At 35.4% G+C, this 18,665-nt stretch overlaps 1 protein-coding gene across 2 annotated transcripts in view; it reads right to left on the bottom strand.

Moving 5' to 3' along the window:
* The window catches only part of AGMO (alkylglycerol monooxygenase), a 390,408-nt gene that overhangs the window by 168,510 nt on the left and 203,233 nt on the right, over nt 1-18,665 (bottom strand). For both annotated transcript variants that reach the window (XM_027573869.1, XM_027573870.1), the window contains 4 exons: nt 6,907-6,973; nt 4,339-4,404; nt 4,167-4,246; nt 377-511 (listed from right to left, as the gene is read on the bottom strand). In XM_027573869.1, the coding sequence (XP_027429670.1) occupies nt 377-511; nt 4,167-4,246; nt 4,339-4,404; nt 6,907-6,973 (348 nt within the window). The remainder of the gene's footprint in view (nt 1-376; nt 512-4,166; nt 4,247-4,338; nt 4,405-6,906; nt 6,974-18,665) is intronic.

The raw sequence follows: 18,665 nt of genomic DNA on the forward strand, positions 1-18,665 counted from the left end.
CGTCTTTACATTTTTTTCATTAATAAAATGAAGGCTACACTGAGTTATCTTTAAGGCTCCCTCCATCTCTACTGTTTTAGGATTCTGTGGCCAAGCGAATGTGTTTTTGCATTACATAAAGGCTCTTTGCTGTAGGTTTTAGTGTTTCTGCCCCCAAACCATGCTCCCCAGTAAGAGGCAGTGTCTGCCTGGGAGAAGGCACCATTCTTACTGGCTCCTAGGTAGTTTCTAGTCAGTAAGTTGTGCACCAAAGGGCAGTATCTACCTAAGAGAACATCTTTTTTAGATCTGCATGAAGTCAACATACATACAGGCTGACTGTAGACCTGGCAATATGATACTAATCTTCACCATCACCAACATGAACTCTATTTACCTCTGGGATTTCTTCACTCAGTCCAAGTCTTGGTTTACCTGGACCCCATCCTGGTCCTTTAAATATGACAGAAAACTTGTTGAAGAATCCAGGTGTGGCCCAGAATGTAGTCCATATGTAAACTAAATGGTGGAACTAGAAGAATAAAAATATAGCTTATTTAAAATAAGAAAAACACATAACAAAAATATAAAGTATAATTAATCATACATTTTATTATTCAATGCAATTTATATTTTTTCTGTAATATACAGGTTATGTATCATTTGCTTAATATAGATTAATATGCAGTTGCATATTGTAATTCATTCTATTCATTCCGTGTCCCTTAAGTGTGTTCTTGTCAATATTTCTGAAGCTGCACAAAATTATAATTTTGAAATTTTAAAAAGAGGACAATTGGGCGCCTGGGTGGCTCAGTCGTTAAGCGTCTGCCTTCGGCTCAGGTCATGATCCCAGGGTCCTGGGATCGAGTCCCGCATCGGGCTCCCTGCTCAGCGGGAAGCCTGCTTCTCCCTCTCCCACTCCCCCTGCTTGTATTCCTGCTCTCGCTGTCTCTCTCTGTCAAATAAATAAATAAAATCTTTAAAAAAAAAATAAAAAAAAAAAAATAAAAAGAGGACAATTATTTAGAAAATCAGCAAAATAGAAAAAATGAGTTGAGTCTTTGCTTCCAATGGAATTAATTTAGCAGCTTGTGCACTCAACATCTGTGTCTAATGGCATTATTTCTAAAGTCTTGCTAAATGGATACTAATGTTGAACATGGAAACATATTACAGATTAAAAAACAGCCCTTTATTTACTGTACTGAGCTTTAGACAATCATGTCTACAATTGAGGAAAAATATTCAAAGCCATCTCTGAGTTTTATAGTAGGAATTCACATTCTGTAAATAACACTGTACATGTGACAGGTACAGAAGTTAAAAGTATGCTCACACATAAGAAGTACTCAGTAAATATTAGCTATTAGGGTAATTGGTTATTCCATACATGTGATAGTAATGCATCATAGGATTTAAAATAGTCCCAGAGCTATAGACTCTAATGCTGACTTCTTTTATAAGTGAAGTAATAAATTAATGTAGAAAGAAGTTTTGGCTCTATGAGAATTTGTGGTCCTACTGGCATTTTCATTGTCTCTTAAAGAGTTTAAACTGCTAGGATTATAAAAATGGTTTTAAAATTTCTTGAAACATTACAATAAGGAATCTGAAGCAATTAATGAACAATGTAGGGTTTAGTGGAGGAGATTTTGAGGAAAAGGGAACTGTCAGATGGAAATTTACACTGGGCCTTAATAATAAAAAATAATAACAATACAAAATATAATGTGCTTAGGAGTTACAACACATATTAATATACGTATCTGTTCTGTTATTTTGAAAACTGACTTCATTTTATTTATTTTTAAATATTTATTTATTTATTTTAGAGAGAGAGCACAAGTGTGGGGAGGGCAAAGGGAGAGGGAGAGAGAGAGAACTTCAAAAGGACTCCCTGAGGAGTGTGGAGCCCAATGCAGGGCTCGATCAGTCCCAGGACCCTGAGATCATGACGTGAGCCAAAACCAGGAGTCTGACACTCAACCGACCGAGCTACCCAGTTGCCCCTGACTGCATTTTATTGCTCTCATTCTAGATACAGGCCATGAGAAATATATGGTAACATTTTAAAATAAGGAGTACTTTCTTACTTGTCTTCCAACGCCCTGAAACTCCCGGACTCCAAAGGAGAGCAAAGTGAGTGTCCTATGCTTAATAATAAAGAGGAAAAAAAATAAAAAACCCTCTCCAACTAGTGGGGGCCATCTTACTTGCTTTTGATGCCTCTGAGGGAAAGGTGAGAAATTTGGCTGAATATAAAGGAATACAAGTGAAAGTTAGTATATGTTTTTGTAGATTTAAGAACTCCTAATTAACACAACGTGCCCATATGACATTTTGACAATGTAAGCGAGCATCTAGAAGCCTACGCCTCAGATACAGTTGTGATAACGAAATGTTTCCATGAGGACAGAGGCCTGGGGCACTGAACCTAACATAGATTCAGCAGCCGCTCATAAATACTGTGGTTGTCTGAATACTGGGTCCTTCCAAATCCTAATCATCCAACTCCTTGCTGTGCAATTTTCAGTCTCCCATTCGGTCTCAGATATGAGCCCCTTTGCCTCAGAAGCGTACACTCCCAAAGCCTTGCTCCTCAAAGGAACAGCCAGGGAACAACAGGTTTGGCATCTCCTGGGAGCTTGTTAGGAATACGGAATGTTGGACACACCTCAGACTGACTGAACAGAATCTGCAATTTAATAAATCCTCTTATGATTCATAGGCACATGAAGTTTCAAAGGCTCCCTCCAAAAGGACAGAGACCAAGTTGGCTATTTCCTTTTTAATGTCCTTATTACAGAGATATGACTATACCACGTAAAGTGGTAGCTCTCAATGTGTTATTTTTAAATTAACTTCAATTCCCTAAAGTTCCTTATTAAGAAAGTACTGTGAAATATTTGTTAATACTCTCCTGAGAGATATATTTTTAGTAATGTACAACAGAGAGAGAGAAAGACAGAGAAACAGAGAAAAATGGCCTATGATTGAGAAGGAAGAAAATAATCAAGTTTTCAGTTTGGAAGTGTGAGATAAAAATATCTTTCATTTGAAAAGTGGAGGAAATTTGTGATGGTTTATTCTGTACATAGGCAGCACAGTGTGAAAGTTATTGAGCTAGATGAGTCTCGGACTTGGCCTGCAACCCTCCTTGGTTAAACTTGCTGTGGGTAGCTGGTTGACTTATTTAAATCCTGGCAATTTCAGTTTCATCCTCGAAAAAAATGAGGATAAAAAGAATGACAGTCTCATAAGGTTTTAGTAAGGGCTACCTTAAACATTTGTGCGGAGTGGTTAGCAATACCCTGCTCATAGTAAAAGTTTAATAAATGTCACTTTATTTTGTTATTTTAAATTTCTTAAAAACTTTCAAGAAAGAGGTTCAAAAAGCAGACCCCACATGAACCTGTAATTTCTTCCCTTACTGAATGCTGCAAACCTGGTCCCCTGTACAGAGCTGTTGCTGACTGACCGTTTTGGTTTTTTTCAAGCATTCTTATCTTTTTCTCATTTACTAGTTCCTAACCCCAGGAGTGTTTGTGGTGGTCTGTTGCTGATGGATCGGAGCTTCACAGACATTCCTCATTTCTCTAGTGCCAGCCATTGAGATCAGTGAACAACCAATACCACATGTCTAACAGAAAACGGGTCCAGTGCAACAAGTCTTAGCAGGTGAGGTAATGCGCAGACCTAACCAACTCATAATAGCTCCTGACATTTAGGTCCAAGAAGAGTAGGGCAAAGGCCTCATGTTGAATTTCTAACCAGATTCATGCAGCCTTGAAGCAAATATTTTTCTTACTGTGGTATCAGCCTTAATTATGCATTTACTACTGCTCCTTCTGAATACATGAATATATTTCAGGTCTGTGCTGAGAAAGAAATATGTTTGCTAAAGAGCTATTTTTAAAAAAATTCTCGGTAGTAGATATATTTAAGAGTTCTTAATGAGTTCTTTTAATGAGTTGTTTTCAAATGCATTTTACCCAAGTTGATTCAAGATTTTGTTGGAGTGCCAGAGTTACTTTCAACTTCTTTTATGGTTAAAAAAAAAAAAAAACCCTTATTTTCAGGATAGTGTAATGTACTTTTGCCTTTCAACAACTGATCTTTCTTTTCACTATAAGATTTATGAAAGGATATAATCAATTCAGAAAAAATAAAATCAGTTACATTACCTGCACCTTGAATGGTTCGAATGTATTAATGGGATGTGTTAGGCCATATACAACTTTCTCATTCTCTGCCTCAAATGTCCCTGGAAGATAAACATTGAAGGATATGATCTTTGACTTTTTGTGAGTTAAGGAGCTAAGTTACTATTTTTAAATTCATATACATTTTACTTACCAAAAATTCTATCCCATATAATAAGAACACCGGCATAATTTTTGTCTATGCAATAACGGTTTCTGCCTATAAAACAAAATATTTAAAAAGGGGCTTTTTTGAAAAATGAAATTATGCTTTTGAAACATCTTATTGTATTTTAAAACCCATGCACAAAATTAAGACTTAGCAACAAAATGATTTTCCTAGGAATCTCTTTTCACTGACATTAATTATTTGCTAGTTAACTGCTTTTATTGTATATTTTTGAGTTAATTTTACTAAAAAGAGCAAAGAATTCCTTAAAACTACATATATTTAGAATTACCCCAGAATTTAAAAAAAATGTTTTTGCTCATAATTTTCCAGTTTTTTAGAAATCTGGGATAATTCTAAGTAATTTTACTTTAAGACTATCAAAGAGTAATAATTAAAAATTAAATGGCCCACAAAACAAAGGCAATAGAAAATAAGATAAGTAATATATGTATATTTGCATTTTTTTTTTGAAATGAGTTATCTCTACCCATTTTCTCTGCATCTTTTCCAGGAAGAAAATTTTCTACTTAAAGTGAGACTTTATTATTTTTTTAAAATCATAAAAGACATAAGTGAAAATTAAACTACCCTTGATTATTTTTATCAACACAAAACATATATATTTTTCCTGCTCCAAAGTATTCAAATTATAATTTAAATGGAAATAGCTAGGCGTAGTTTCTTTAATAAAAAAAGTTGCATAAAGAGATACACTATATTCACATGAGTGTAAATTAAAGGAAAAAGAATATTAACCTACCAAGCCACTGCTCCAACAAATTCAACTGTCTTTATGTGTCATTTCATTACATGCCTTCTATACAAGTAAATATATGTTTAAAAGTGAAGACATAAGAGACAATCTTCCCCAGTGCGAAAGTAGTGTGGGGCTGGCTACACACACAGACATACAACCCATTGCCATATGTGGGCTAAGCAGTGGTTCTCTGTTGGGTGGGGAGAACATTTTGCTTCTCAAGGGACATGTGGCAATGTCTGAAGACTGCTGAGAGTCACAACTGGGGGCAGATATTATTTGCATCTAGTATGTAGAGACCAACATCCTATAATAGGGTAGTCCTACCCCTAACCTCCCACCTCCGAATGAAGAACTGTTTGGCCTAAAACATTAATAATGCTGGGGCTGAGAAACCCAGATACAAAACAACATAAGTGGGAAGGTACCCTAAAGTCAAACAGAGAACACTAGCAACTATTTATTCTTCAATGTGAACTTATTCTTCTCCACTCCTTATGTTTCCTTTTATGTGAAGGAAGAGTCTATAACCCTTGGCCTTTCCAGCCCCTCACTAACAATCCCCTTGGGGTTGGGGAATGCCTATGGAGTTTGGATTTTTTTTTTTTTTTTTTTTTTTTTAGAGATGGGGGTGGTGAGGCGGGGGTGGGGGAGAGCATGAGCAGGGGTGGGGAGCAGGAGAGGGAAAAAGAGAATCTTAAACAGGCCCCATGCCCAGTGAGGAGCCCATCATGGAGCTGATCTCATAACTCTGAGATCATGACCTGAGCCAAAATCAAGAGTCAGCTTAACCAACTGAGCCACTTAGGTGCTCCAGGAAATGCCTATGGAGTTTGGAAGAGGAAACTGAGCATCTGCAGCCTGACTCTGCCCTCTCCTGTTCCTTGACAGGGAAGGGTGTGGCTTATGCTTCCATCTGCTCCCTGCCAGGAGGAAAGGGACATGCAGATTGGGAAGGCAGGCCGGCAGTATTCCAGTGCTGCCTCTGGTGCCTGGAAATTTGTAAAAGAAGTACAACAATATTTATTATTTTATTACTGTCTTCCTTCTCTCAACATTGTGTTTGTGAGATTTATTCAGGCCATCCCAAGTTGCAATAGTTTGGACATTTTTATTGCTATAAAATTCCCCATTACAGGCATAGTCTATAATTTCTCTATTCTGCTGTGATAAACATTTGAATTTCATCTCTATTTTTTTCTATTACTAATAATCCTGTTATGCACATTCTTGTACAGGTCTTTTGGTGCACACATGTAAACATTTTTGTGAAGTCTTATGCTGTCTTTAAACCTTAGGCACTAGCCACATGGGGTTTTTTCTTTGTCAGGCTAATGCAGTTCCCAGAATTTAGGCAAGAAAGTGAACTGCTGTTTATTAGGCTTTCCTGAAATCCCAACAATTTTCAAGACCAGAGAGAGGCTTTCTGGCTGTGTATAGGGGTGACCCTCAGCATTGGGTCGGGAAGTGACCTTCAACTGACTCCTTCAATGTAGAAAGTATGCATCCCCTCAGGTGGTTAACTCGAATCCCCTCAGGTGGTTAACTCGTTTTCCATTACAACTAAGGAGATCGAGGCAAAAAGGAAAATCCAAGAAAGGTGTTTTTTGTTTTGTTTTGTTTTCTTCCCCCTCCAATCTTTGCTTTGGAAATGAGGCTTGTCCAGGTGCAGTGGAAGAAATGATACCTATTTATACAGTGAATGGTGACTATGCTGAATAATTGTGATAAAGATACAAAATAATACTGTTTCTAAAGAAATGAAGAAGGAAAAAAAGATCAAATTTCCTTACCGTGATGAACCCTATGATGGCTAGGAGTATTAATAATCAGTTCCAAAGGACCAAGGTTATTGATGACCTGTTTAAAACAAAAGCAATATTTATATTTATACACATAGGTATCAATAAATGTGTGTATATATTCACATTAAAAGCCCACATGGATTAAGAGATATTTCAAGTTTCAAGGTGGGCCTCAGAGTCAGAAGAAGTTTCTCTCCTTCCTGGTGTTCATATAAAAATAACAATAAGCTATGGGGCACCTGGGTGCCTCTGTCAGTTAGGTGTCGAACTCTTGATTTCGGCTCGGGTCGTGATCTCAGGGTTGTGAGATCGAGCCCAGCATTGGGCTCACACTGGGTGTGGAGCCTGCTTAAGATTCTCTCTCTCTCCCTCTGCCCTCTGCCCTTCCCCCTCCCTCTCCCACACATTGTGTGTGTGCAATCTTTCTCTCAAATAAATAACAGTAAGTTTTTAAATCTATACTGAGAGGCAGTATGGTAGTAGACAGTTTAAGAGTTACGCTGCCTAAATTCAGTTCCTGGAACCTCCATTTATTACTATGTGATCTTGGGAAAACAATTTAAGCTTTTTATAATTCCATTTCCTCATGTTTAAAATGGAAATGTTAAACAATATCTACATAATAATATTCTGAGTATTACAAACAGTATGGTAGTTATAGACTACCACCTTCAAGGCACACTCAGGTCTCATGTCATTTCATGTTCTTCACCTTTCAGCTGTGTCTTTGTTGATTTATGGTAACTAGCACATAACTAGGGAAGGGAAAACATAGTATTACATTTGCTTTCTGGATAGTTGAGGGTTGGTTTCACCCAATACTTAGCCATGTAGCAACAGCTGTTACCTCCTGCATTAGGGTGATTCTGCTTATTCGCATATAATCCTGAATGGTCTTTTACCTGTAGATGCACCATCTTTGAGTCCATTTTAGAGGCACAATTAAAAATGTTTACTTTAATTATGATCTAAATGGATTTGTTAGAGCCTACTAATGACAAAATCAATACACTGTTATATTTTAAGAAATTATTCACCTCTAGAGCTAATTTCCATTTGAGGATATATGAAGAATAAAGGAGTAAGTTAAATGATGCTTAAGGAGAAAAAACATCCCCTGACAATCATGACACACTGACATGAATTGGCAACAGCTCAGTGGTACAGGGAAAAAAATAGATAGGACTGCTCAAGATAAAAAGATATTTAAGTTACATAACAGCCAAATGGAGTGATCTTATTTTTAATACTGGTTTGAACAAACCAAACAAAATAGACATTTTATAGGCAATGAGGGTTAAGACAATGATTATATACAGGGTTATTACATGATAAAAAATACTGTTTTTATTGAAAATTATGTTGGAATTGTCATTGTGTAGGAAGATATAATTGTTTTTTTTAGAGTTGTATAACTGAAGTATACATGACATGAGATCTATGTTTTGCTAAAAGATACTTGGCAATGCATTAAGAAAAAAAAGGGATAACTAGTGAAAATGAATCAAAATCACAATGATTTTTTAATTGAAATGATGGATATACATAAGTGTATTCTATTATTTTCTCTACTTTTCTGAATGTTTGAATAATTTTAAGATAAAATTTTACATAAAAGCAACTACTACTCTAGTAATACACAATAATGCAGAGTCAGCCAGTTGAAAAATATTAATAGATCTCCTCTAAAGTCCCAAACAAATTTCTAGATTGCAACTCTTTATATAGCGGGGTTTAATCATGTTTTGGCAATCTCTGACAGACATTAAAACACCCAGTTAAAAATTGCTCTGCAAATCTGAACAGCTGCAGTAGTCACACTGTCCCCAGCTTGTGGGGTCCTGTACCCTCTTGAGGTAGAAGCTGCAGGTGCCACCACCATCTCCTTATTGAACCCACTGTTTACACACTTGAAAGAAGCAGTCCTTGCCTTCCATGCTGCTGCCAAGCTTCTAAAGGAATTTCAGTTTCTGTTACGGAACAGACAGAAATGTTGCATGCAAATGATGTGTAATATTTTGTGTCCTATATTGATTTAGACTCCCTCCCTCCCTCCCTTCATTCTTCTTTGTCTCCTTCCCCACCCCCTCTTCTATCTTGGAGTTTTATCACCATTTAAAATTATTTCCATGAGAAATATACTATGAGCTCCAAACAACAGACTTTTTGGTTAACTCATAGAACAGAATTCCATTTATACCCAAAGAACTATCTGTATTTTTTTTAATTTAGGAGTTCAAAATACTGTGAATATGTAGCACTTACATCAGACTACATTCCTATCAAATAAGCCACAAAAGGTATTATCCCACAAATAGAAGTACTAATGACCAGGGATTGGGATGGGAATAAGTAGAAATAGCCCTGTATTTTATTGGACTCCATTGCTTTGTACTTGGTGGAAAAATATTTGTTAAGAAGAATGGTGATGGATAGAGAACAAGAAAGTGGGGTTTCTCAGCAGTCAGAACATTGAAATCTGATGCTCTGTTCGGGCTTTGTATCTCTGGCAGAGAACCAGATGGAAAAGGAGAAAACCATTTTATCCTTGTTTGTCTCTTTGGTGCCTAACATATGTTACAAAAACAGACAACAAAAGGGGGTGGAGGAGACTACACTGACCAGCTTCTGCTACCCAGATGCATTTCTGATCTTTGGTCCTGGCATGTGTGCAGCCGGATTTAAAGCCACAAAAATGAATCAAAATGAGTGCATTCAGATGATTGGAGCCTTGGCTGAGTGCATTATTATTATTATTTTTTAATGTCAAGCATTTTTCCTCAAAGAAAATCTTCTGCTCCTACAGGCTAAAGCATGGTGATATCAATATTGAAAGTACCCTTTTTTTTTTTTTAAAGTTAAAAGCCAAGTACAACACAGGCAACCACAGTCAATTTCCTGGTAGTGCCTATGAGGACCTTGGAGCTGAGGAAGACCACCTCGGTGTGGGAGATGATTCATCATTCAGACAGCCCAGTCAGAACCTCTTTTGGAGAAAACTCTTCTAACTCAAAATCATGGAGAAGTCATCAATAATTAATATGGGTTGAGCATAATGACTTAATTATTGCCCACTTTTGCAAATTCAGTCATTTAGCAATTCAACCACATCTAGCTTTGAATAACTTCCTGAAAATATGTTACTGTGGAAATTACTGCAGCTTTTCTCATTTTTAGAGTTATTTTTTCCTGTCTTATTTTTTAAGATTTAGATGAGTTAATTTAAATGATGAAATTTTATAACCTATAGAGGACTTAAAAATCATATAGTCCCATACTCTGTTATTTTTAAAAAAGCATTAAAACCGTAGCTCAGAGAAGTTAAATTATTAGTCCAAGTACAAACAGCTTGGAAGAAGCACTAGAGTCTTCTTGATTTCAACTGAAGATTCTTTCTATTTTTCTATTATATTGCTTCTAAGAGATACAGAAATATCTCCATCAAATAAAAGTAATTTAAACTTTTAGAACTTTCATGGACAATAACTAAATGCCTTTTTTTCTTTAAGATTTTATTTATTTATTTGACAGAGAGAGATAGCGAGAGCAGGAACACAAGCAGGGGGAGTTGGAGAGGGAGAAGCAGGCTTCCCGCCGAGCAGGGAGCCTGATGGGGGCTCGATCCCAGGACCCTGGGATCATGACCTGAGCCGAAGGCAGATGCTTAACGACTGAGCCACCCAGGCACCCAACTAAATGCTTTTTTACTACATTCCAGTCAAAAGAAATCCAAGTATTTATAAAGAACCTGGACACTTCAGATTCTAAACTGCCCCCTCATGGGATTTTAGGAACTTCTAGTGTTTCTTAGGTCCCCAAAGCAATGGTCTGTCTTGTAAACTGTCATTTTCTGTCAGGGTTTTAGAACCTGAGAACATGGATGCCTAGAAAGGCCATGAATGGTCTTCAGAAAGTCAAGAACACCCTTAAGGGTTATGCCAAATTTTATGAATATGTACTGCTGGGTATTTTTCTGGGAGGAAACTACTGTTTTCATCATATACTCAAAGGAGTAGATGAGTCCTCAGAGGTTAAGAACCAGTGTTTCAAACAAAAGTCTTTATATTATTTCTTCTCCCTTCTTATTTAAATTGTGTTTTCAGTTTCCATACTATTAATATTTGGATGCTAATTTCTCAGCCTAACTTCAGAAACTAATATAAACATTTTTTTGCCTATTTCTTGAAATCATTGTTTTCCAAAAGGATCATTTCTTGAGCTGTTTTTATATGTATAATAATAAATTATTATGAAAGTAACAATTGTATAATAATAAGCTTCATCCATTCTATTGATTAAATTTTATCCAGCAGAAGTGCTCTGGATCTTTTGCTGTACTGGTCACAAACTCATTTCTCTCCCCACAGTTTATGGCAGGGGTGGGGAAAACAGTTAAATATAAAAGCAAGAGAACAGGACCCATAAGACACTGTTATCTTCTCATCATGTCATTGTCCTCAACAAAAATAAAGTGACCTCAAATGAAAGCCTCCTCATAATGAACTAAATGAAGCCCAAAACATGTCGAATTCAAAGTCGTTCAAACTCTTCCTCAAGGCAAATTTCCAATGTTCTCTTTCTTCTGCCTCAAAGACCTTAATCTCCCAACTCGATCTGTTGGAATCCTGCTGTTCCTTCAAGTCCTACCTAAATTTTGAAACACTCTTCTTGATTTTTCTAATGAGAATTTGTTTGCCTTTTTCTGAATATGTATTGAGACATCACTAATTTTTATGTCATGCTACTCTGATTTCTAGTTATTTGTATTCACTTTCTATACAATGTTGAAAGTTCAACGAGGACAGAAATGGCACCTTACTCCTCTTCAAGGTTCTCACAGTACATGCAACATCGACTTACATATAGTGACTGCCCAACAAGATTATATTGAGCAGATAAATCCACCTCACAGCCCTCCCCACCCTTCTGACTTTACAGTAGTGGTTCTCAAATGGGAATGACTGTGCTCCCAGTCTTTTGGCAATGTCTGGAGATACTTTTGGCTGTCACACTGGAGGAAGTGCTACTGGAATTTAATGAGTAGTGGGTTTTAGTGCTGCTAAACATCCTACAATGCACAGGACAGTAACCCAACATTGAAAATGCCCTCTGCTTCATGGGTATATGTGTCCTGCTGTGCTTCATTCTTTTTGCAGTCCCAGAGGGAAGCACTGCAAAATTTCTGTCTTCTAGTTTGGAAATTGGAGGGAGGGCTACATTAAGGAATGAACCTAGTGGTCATTCCCAAGGCTAGAGGCAAAAACATGAGTCTGGAGTGCCCTCAGCCTTTAAAGTCAAGAGAGCAAATCCAAACATGATCTGTGATCTAGTGATTGGAAAATTAAGATAAATAGCTAAAATGAAGGGGCCAGAAACCATTAACAGACAGACAAAAAACAGAAAAATAGAAAATCACAGGGTCCAGATAATGGGATAGTTGAATTCTGGTGATCATTGACAGGTGAATTTTTTGAACTATTTTTTATGTTCTCTCAGTACAGGTTTGTGAGGGCTTCAGTTTCAGTTAAAAGGAGCCAGAAATACAAAATACAGTTTCTATATCGCCAAATGATTCTGAAATGTCTTTTGAGAATTCTTATAACCCTTCTCCCCGCTTGCCCTGCAGTCACATTTTGAATGAGTTGAATGACTTAGAGGCTTAAAAATTAGTGAAACTTCCACTGTATTTAGATTACTGTGCAGGAATAATTTTGCCCTAGAAATTGATAAAGTCAGTACATGTGGTAAATCAAATAATTAAATGTCCACTATGAATTGGTTGCAATTAATTCCTTCCACAGTGTAGCTCTCGGGAGTTTTCTGATTAACCTACATCACCTGAAAAACACACCTCTGTAGGTTTTTCCAATTGAAATTGAAAAAGCACTTAGAATTGAAATCTGTAAAGCATCAAAATAAATGTTCTAAATTAATGTACTGTCTGAAATTATTTCTTATAAAATTAACATATCTATTCTATACATTTCTTAGTTATTTTCACTGATTCTTCTAATTGGGAAATATTGACTGTTTAGGTTTTTGTAGTTCACTTAAGAGTACAGAAATGATTAACTAATGCACAAGTTGGAGGGCCAGGCTTACTTTCAACAAAAATTCAGTTAATTAAAAAAAATAATTTTGTTTTTATGAATTGCTTGGAAAATGGCCTGTTCTCACCTCACTCTGACTATTGATGTAGAAGAGACTTTCTAAATCCATTTTAAAATGAAGCCTCTCAATTCTTTTCTTCTGTCTGGGAATGTCACATTATATTTCCACCCTTCAGTTTTTCTACCTTCAAATGGGTACTAAAAATACTAGAATATATTACTGAAAGGCTATGGGAATATTTGTAGCCACTTACTTTTCAGAAAGAAAGCATGAGTCTATAGTTAATTATAAATTTCTTTCCAAATAAGACATGCTTACAAATATTCATGCTTCCTGTCTGAGAGGGAAAAAAATCATAATAGGGAAAATATGTCCTAAGAAGCAGGTGTTTTACAAAATACTCATTAACAATGAATGTGCCTATAATATGATTGATGCTAAGGAGTGACTGGGCTGGGGGTGAAGCGAAATGCTATCTCCATAGTAGGAAAATGCCTGCATTCAGATGAGCATAGGTTATAGGGACACCATTAACTCTAACTAGTCAAGACTTCTTTATAGCATCATGCATGATTAATGTTCCAGGGACCCATACCACTGTGGGCCTCCATGTTTCACTACAGTCAGTATTTAAGGGAAATACAAAGCCAGTTCTTAATACATTTATCATCTGATAGACAAACCACTGTCACGTTATATTTAACTAAGAATGATATGCTTGACATGTGGTCTGAAAATGGCAAACTTTTCAGGTAGATTAGTCACAAGATTCAATACAAACCCAAACTAAAATTAAATGAACTAATAATTATACCATGATCAGTTGTTTATTTTGTTGTAACTTTCCTTCCTTCCTTACCTCTTTTCTTTCTTTTTCTTTCCTTCTTTTAACTATCTATCAACTAAGCATGTCTGCATGTACATTTATAAACAAAAAATTTGGAAAATCTTTTATTTGGAAAGAGCTTTAAAATAACTATAGGCTTATGCATATCTTTTTAAAAGTAAGTGGTTATAAATATTTCCATGACCTTTCAATTATACATTCTAGTGTTATAGCTATATTTACTCATAGAAAATCTGAAGGACAAATATATCAATGTATACACATAAATTTATCCTTATTAAATATATTTATCCTATATACTAAATATGTATTTGAATGCCAATCAACTATTTTAAGTACCAAATAACCAATAAGGGTTTTCTATTAGCATTGGAAGCTTTCAGATCATTAAAATTTGTATTTATAAATTTTTATTGAAGTTTCTTATTAAAAGATAGTTGCCTAACAAGCCCACCAAGTAGTCTCTTGTCAGCCAGTCCATTCATTCTGCAAAGACTTATTGAATTTCTCTGGACTTTACTAGGTTTTAGAGGTAAAAAGAAATAAACTGATACACAGGCACTTCCTGCAGGAAGCTTATTTACAGTCCAGTGGACTCTTCAATGGAAAGTTAGAACTATTTCAGAAAAAAAGTTTTTATAAAAAGTTTTCTTTTTCAAAAATTTTGTGTACTCTTGAGAAGGATGAGAAAAGCATTCATTTTTTTTTTTTTCCTTTTCTGGTACCATTGCACAGTACAGATATTTGTACTTAGAATCCATTTGAATTTATAATTGGCATAGAATTACCTAATAAGAAGCAAATTGAGTTCTTTTCTGGCTCAAAAGCTAAAAATTACCTTTAGTAAAAATATATGCTTTTATCTAGACCCCTAGAGTGCAGCTTTGCAAAGAATCCCACTGATGGCTCCTGGAGAACACTGTAGAGAGCTTTCTTTTGTTCATAAGCTTCTTCAACAGTCACTGTGCGAGGTTCATTTACTTAAGAGGTTATTTATTGAGTGCTTATTTTATGAAAAGTTCTATGTTAAGATATTTGGAGAGATCACAAAGTGGAATGGAGTTTACAATTTAGTTGCAGATCATTTAACTTATTCTTAAAGTTACAATGAGTGACGATGTCAGTTGTTATTGTTTGACAATATATAGGAGTACGTTTTTTACTATCAAGAAATTCTATAGCAATTCCTCATTTAAAGTTTGAGGAAAAGAATAAACTCCATGAACACTACAAGTTAACATATTAAAATAATTTTACTTCTTGTCCTGAATTAGTTGATTTTTAAACAGTCACTGTTCTTCTTGTTAAAAACTTAATCAATCTGAACATTTATGGATAAATTTATATTGTAGAGCATCTGGTGATGAAATGTAAAAATAAAATCTTAATTACCTCCCCCACTAGTTCTGCTATGTTAATTCAAGACAACACACTCAAGTATTTGGACAGATGGTGGTGGTGGCCATATTAACCTCTGATTTCTCTACAGGGAAGCAAGAGAAAGCAGAGCTCTTAGGATGTGTGCTTGTCTGCCTAGTTTCACACTTTGAAATCCTCGACAAATGCTGATTTATTCACAGCCAAATGTTTTCCTATCTGATTAGGCAGCTTTCTACTTCAGTAAGCATGTAATATGGAGGTAGCTGAATTTCCACACTGAGGAGTGAAAAAACAATATTTATAGTTTGGAAATAAAACAATCTGGAGGAATCAGGACTGTTGGGATCATAAAGAGCTTCATAGGGAGTAAATTTCTGATGAATCCATACCATAGGGTTAAAGAGTTAAAAGCTTAGTTTTAAGAAGAATGAGCCGAGGCTATGTTTATACAATAAACAGCAGTTTTAAAGGACTGCGTTTATAATAAATTATCTTGAAAGCTGATTCTTGTCATTTATGATTGTATTAATCCTCAAACAAGAGGACAAGAGCTAGACAAGTTAGCATTTTATTTGAATTTGTCTCGGCTTACATTTTAAATAACACTTTTGACTTTTCCTTGGAAAAACGCATGCAAGTAGCTACTGAATGTGTTCCTTAAAAAAGAGGTGGATTCCAATGGATTTTCTTTTTTTAAAACACCAATTAAATTGACAGAAGGGAAATAGGAAACATTCATAAGCATAACCATATAAAACTTCATTCTAGTGTAACAAAAATTTTATATTTACCAGTCTGGGTACTCAGGGAAAAAAGAACCACATTATTATCAGTAGTAGAAACATTATGTTAAAAAAAGGTAGCTAATAACCTGAAGGGTTAAGTAGTCTTTGTTTAAATATCCAATCCAGGCATTCTTATAATACATGCTCCAAATACATAACTCATTCTAAAACTCACTACATTTTGATTACTATTTTAGTAATATTTCCAGTTTCAGGTATGGCTTCTACATTCATTAATCAACAAATATTAATGTATTACTATGTACTTGGAATTATCTAAGCATTAGATACTTCCATCAATAAAACATATAACTCTGCATTACAGAGTTTACAATCTCATATGACAGATCTCCTAATTGTTATCCTTTATAAATTTTGGTGTGTTAAAAAATATTAGCAAGTACTAATCTTTCAAAGTCAAATATAAAATGGATTTTCAGTCAGTAGATTAGAAGCTATAAGTATCTGTCTCAAGTTCATTTGCCCTGTTTTTTTTTTTAAAGATTTTATTTATTTATTCATGAGAGACAGAGAGAGAGAGAGAGGCAGAGGGAGAAGCAGGCTCTCAAGGAGCAAGGAGCCCAATGCGGGACTCGATCCCAGAGTCCTGGGATCATGACCTGAGCCGAAGGCAGATGCTTAACCTCTGAGCCACCCAGGCACCCTGCCCTGTTTTCATGTGCATACTTTCCTTCTAAGAACAAGCTAAAGTGTATTCCCTCCACTGTCTCTACAGGATTTTTTAAAATTAGCACATCCTGTCTTAGTTCAGGATGTTATAACTAAATACAATATACTGGATGGCTTAAAAAACAAATTTACTTCTCACAGTGATAGAGGCTAGGAGGTCCAAGATCAAGATGCCAGAAGATTCAATGTTTGGTAAGAGCTACCTTCTTACTGAGTCCTCTCTCTCATGGCTCTTCTTACAAGGGCACGAGTCCATCATGAGGACTCCACTCTCATGACCTGATTACCTCCTTAAAGCCCCATTTTCAAATATTATTACACTTGGGATTACGACTACAACACAGCAATTTGAAGGAGCACAATTCAGTCCTCTCTGATCTAAGTCTTGGCTATGAGCACTTGTTTCTCCTGCTCCTCTCCAATACACACATATATTGTAAAAAGTCTAGTTAACAAGATCAGTTCATTTGTTAATTAAAAAGATATTTGTTGATGGTCATCCAAGTTCAAGACAATGGGAAAACAAAGATGAATAAAATATAGTTTTGTCTTTAAGAAGTTTACTGTCAGCTCCCATATTCATGGTGCTGAATCTTCCGAATATCAATGTTGCAGATTCCTACCCTCTCTCAGAAGAGATTTATTAATATTCTATGGTTCTTAGAAGGGGTCTATCATTCTATATCTTGAGTAAGCACCCAAATAATTCTGATATATGCATGTGACCCATCCAACTCTGCCTTTATGTATCAATTCTAATATGTAGTCTTATGACTTACCTCAAATTCCAGTTCTTTTACAACAGACATTTTAAAATAATGATCTATGAATTTTTAGAGAGTCTATTGATAAGCTTGAGGAAACTCAATAAAATTGTTTTTTTTATGTGAAGTTTTTTCCTTTAGGAAAGAATCACTAGACTAACAGATTCTTGAAGGAGGACATGATCCTCAAAACAATAGTAACACGCGATGTCAATTCAGGTCAGCAGGCTAGAGCAGTCTCTTTGTCTGGCACAGAGTAGGCACTCAGGAACTATTTTTTTTTTTTAATATATGAATTTCAAAGAGATTTGCATATCTAATACATTTGGGAAAACACTACAAAATTATACATGAATAAGTTAAGGGTGAATTATCTTAAAAGGTAACTATAGAATAGAAGAAAAGATCACTTCTAGAGAGACCATGTATAGGACTTGAAGACAGGCTACCAAGGAGGTCGGAGAGTTAAAGGTGACATCAAGATTTGATCATGATGTTGACTTGAAGTAGCACTGGAAGTAAAGAAGAAGAGCAGCTGACTTGAGTCATGATGAAATACATTTTAAACATGTTAACTCTGGGTAGTATTAAGTATTCCTGTGAATATGTTAAATGAGACACAGGAAACACTGACCTTAAATCCATAAGAGAGTTAGCATTAGAGCTACAGACTATGTAATTACTTAGAGACAATATGAAAACGGTGAAGTAAATTAAATTCTAAAGAAGGAAGAGTATTAAGAAGAGAGAACTGGAACCTGACATTCAGAGAGGAATAAAAAGGAGTATGGGAGTAAACAGACAAAAATGCTGTGAAATGTCTCAGCTTATTTCCAGGACAGAAGGCTCATTAGGTACTACTGAAATAAGCACCTGATAGACAAGAAGCATGAAATTTGATGTTTGCTAAAATAAGTATTTTTCAAAAACATTTGTTTTAAAATATAACTTCTTCTTCCTCAAAATTCCTTAAAATTCTACAAGACACATGATCATAATCCTTAAAAATGTATATTATATTAGGGGAGAGACAGCATAGCTATATTCCAGATATAAGTACAAATAAGTATACACATAACAAATTTATTTACTTATTATCAATAAGAGATATGTGTTTATTTAAACACTGCTATATGTATTTATCAAAATTTCTATGTATATAATAAATGT

Source organism: Zalophus californianus, chromosome 12 (assembly GCF_009762305.2).
Source record: "Zalophus californianus isolate mZalCal1 chromosome 12, mZalCal1.pri.v2, whole genome shotgun sequence".
Classification (NCBI taxonomy): Eukaryota; Metazoa; Chordata; class Mammalia; order Carnivora; family Otariidae; genus Zalophus; species Zalophus californianus.